This window comes from Protomyctophum parallelum (assembly GCF_964188405.1).
Source record: "Protomyctophum parallelum genome assembly, chromosome: 23".
Lineage (NCBI taxonomy): Eukaryota > Metazoa > Chordata > Actinopteri > Myctophiformes > Myctophidae > Protomyctophum > Protomyctophum parallelum.
Window position 1 is genome coordinate 31,141,450 of NC_139715.1, and position 3,460 is coordinate 31,144,909.

At 38.2% G+C, this 3,460-nt stretch overlaps 1 protein-coding gene across 1 annotated transcript in view; it reads left to right on the forward strand.

Annotated features, from left to right (window-relative positions):
- Window positions 1-3,220, forward strand: part of LOC310854010 (nck-associated protein 5-like) — a gene marked incomplete at both ends in the record, with an annotated part of 106,591 nt that extends 103,371 nt beyond the window's left edge. The window contains one exon of the mRNA XM_083758483.1: window positions 3,212-3,220. Within this exon, the coding sequence (XP_083614609.1) occupies window positions 3,212-3,220 (9 nt within the window). The remainder of the gene's footprint in view (window positions 1-3,211) is intronic.
- Window positions 3,221-3,460: the final 240 nt, after the last annotated feature.

A 3,460-nucleotide genomic window follows, 5' to 3' on the forward strand; every position in this document is an offset into this window, starting at 1 on the left:
AACATAGCTTTTTCAGAAAACTGTCAGGATATAGAAAGACATTTTTTTTAGAAATCTGATCTCAGGTCAAAATGGGCTAACATCTACTGTTTTTGTTGCCATGTGTATCTATTCTATCCTTCTTAGACACTGGGAGAGTCACAATAACAAGAGCATTGATCTGTGGCTGCAAGTCATTTTTGTTGGAAGCAAATATTCTCCAAATGACAAATGTTATAATATAAAAATAACAATGCAGCAAGGTTGTTGACGTCAGGTTTTCAATTATCCTAAATTGTCCATTTTACTCATTCAAAAGAATGGTAATGGTAAAGTAAATAAAACAAGCTTTTGTGGGGTGTTCTGGATGAGCGATTATTGTTGACCGCAAAAGTGAAGACGTCAAAATGATCAAAAGAAAAACCGAAATGAAGCTGCAAAAAAAAAAAAAAAAGCACTTATTGAACCTGAATTTAGCGATGAGCTGGCATTAACCCATTTTGGACGGGGACCTCTTTTGGTGTGAGCATCATGTTATGCTTTAGCTATTGGAAGAATAGCAGATCTACAAGCTCATAGCGCGCCACCGAGTGGCGCTCTACGAGCTTGTAGGTCTGCTATTTTTTGAAAAATCAAAAGAACGATAGCTTTTTTCAGAAAACTGTCAGGATGTAGATCGACATTTTTAGAATCTGATCTCAGGTCAGAACGGGTTAATTTGACGACCTGACCTTGCAGTGTCTGAATGGTACAGTATGTACAGTATTGTACAGTAAACACCTCGTCTGGATTGAACCCCCAAACAGCAGTATAGGGATGGAGCTCCCCCCCCCCCCCCAGAACAAAACCATAACAAGCTTATTGAGTACCCGGTATAGGTATCAATAATAAGCTTTCCTGTCAATCCTGTTATCGAGCATACATAAGCGGCCCTTTGATGTCATTGTTTAAACAAGCAAGACAAGAGGCGATCAATACATAAATCTAATCACCCACGCTGGCACAAACATGTCGCTCTAAAAAGTGTATTGACCAGCGCTGTCCCGGTAAACTAAATTACACTTTTAACCCATTTTCGGCAGGAACCCCTTTTGGTGTTAGCATTATGTCATGCTTTAGCTATTGAAAAAATAGCAGATCTACAAGCTCATAGCGCGCCACCGAGTGGCGCGCTACGAGCTTGTAGGTCTGCTATTTTTTGGAAAAATCGAAGAGCCACTGACATAGAAACGTAGCTTTTTCTTTCAGAAAACTGTCAGGATGTAGAAGACTTTTTTTTAGAATCTGATCTCAGGTCAAAATGGGTTAAATTGACTTATACATATTGTTCTGTTCAGAACGTGTTCGTCTCCCAGTCGTCTCTCCACAAAATAATAGAAAATGATCGATCGTGGGCTCGATAAGAACGGTCCCCGGCTCGATAAGTCTGATCGTTAAGACGCTGCTCGTTATCAATACAAATGAACGAGCTCCATCCCTATAAACAGCAGACAATATAATATCACTGGTGGAATCTCAGGGAACATAATATAACCTATAAACTGACCGATTGTAACAATTTAAAAAAAAAACAGTCAATGGAAGATGATCCATGAATGCGACATCGACGCAGGGGGTTTTTCTTCTCATGGTTTAAACTCCAGGATCCAAATCCTTCTCCGTGTTTTGTCTCTTAATGTAACGTATAATTAATATTATAGTGTATCTGAAATCTTCCAAACCTCGCTTTTTTCCCCCTTTAAACGGTTTTAATTGTACATTATTTTGTATATAGAGAAGTTCTATGAGGTGATATCGGAAAGGGCATTGCTGATCGATATATGCAAACGAATAATAATAATAATAATGATAATTCATGTGTTTTCTTTTAATATGTTTTTGCCAATCATTCAGCCAAGGTTGTAAATCGACTGTTTGAAAAAAAATGTGCAGACAAAATGATGTCTAGACTGGGTTTATGGAATTCTGTCCATAATTCATTCATGTTAAGAACAAACAAACAAAAAAGTCTTTATTTTGATCAATAAGAGCTAATTCTTTATATTTTATCACTTTATTTTAAAACAAAGACAATATTTGAAACTTTAGTTGTTTTAAGGTTATATAATATTATGCCAAAATCTTATCTTTATCTATAATTTGGCCTATAGCATACATGGTGGTGCTAATTTAACGGTTGGGTTTAATTTGTCTATTTTATTTTTTATTTTTCTCTATGAAAAACCTGTTAATATTGTATGAAGAGAGTCTTTGAAAGGACTTGTGTATTTTTCTAGTTGTCGAACTATTTATACCCACATTTTTGTACAGACTTCAGTGTCATTGTTCCTGTTTCACCTTTTCTCCTTAACCCCTTCAGGACATGGGGGACCCCTTTTGGTGTTTTAATGAATTATGCTATACTTTTAGCTATTGGAAAAATAGCAGATCTACAAGCTCACAGCGCGGCACCGAGTGCCGCGCTGTGAGCTTGTAGGTCTGCTATATTTTTCGAAGAATCGTGAAACTGTGGCGCAAATCCTTCGAAATGTCCCTGGTTCCCTTATTGGTATATAAAGACTTAATGGTTACCAGCAGTGTTATACTTTGGTAATTATTATTGTGTGCAATTCTTTTTTTTTTTTTTTTTTTTTTGACTGTTACACTCAAACTTTAATGCTATATATTTTATGTAACAATTTCCTAAATAAATACAAAAAACTATTTCCTATTTCAAACTCTAAAAAGTCATGCTTGTGTTGTTTTTTTGTGCGTGTACAACACATGTTCGTAAAGCGGATCCAAGTTCACACTGGGGTCACATAACGACACGTTAAGAGCTTGTACAGTAGAGCGATTTAGAAAAAAATGATGACAAATCTTCCCACGTATTATAGGGATACCAGCTATAGGGGCTAATGTGATTAATTACGCATTTAGCAGACGCTCTTAACCCATTCTGGACGGGAACCCCTTTTGGTGTTTTAACTAAGCATTATGCTATACATTAGCTATTGACAAATAGCAGATCTACAAGCTCATAGCGTGCCACCGAGTGGCACGCTTACGAATCTTGTATAGGTCTGCTATTTTTGAAAAATCGTAAGCAATTTACAGCAAGCAAGAACAAAAAAAAAACATGGTAATACATCAAATACAGAAATAGTCGTCAAGAATCATAAGCGAGCTATATAAGACCCCCCCCCCCCCCCCCAGCATGTGTCATGGCGGTGTGATTCATGTGTGTTCTAAGAGGGAGTGAATGAGGGAGAGAGTTGGATGGAGAGAGAAAACTAATCTCTCCGTCTCTCAAGGGCATGCGGCCGGCCGCCATGCGCTCATAATCACTGCTTCCCCCTAAGAACCTGTCGGGATGAGTTGTGTCCCGTCCGTCCGTCCGTCCGTCCGTCCGTCCGTCTTCCATCCGTCCGTCCGTCCAACCAACAATTCGCACCACCGACTACATGGGGACGTTTTTTAAAGCTATAGGCGGATTTATGCT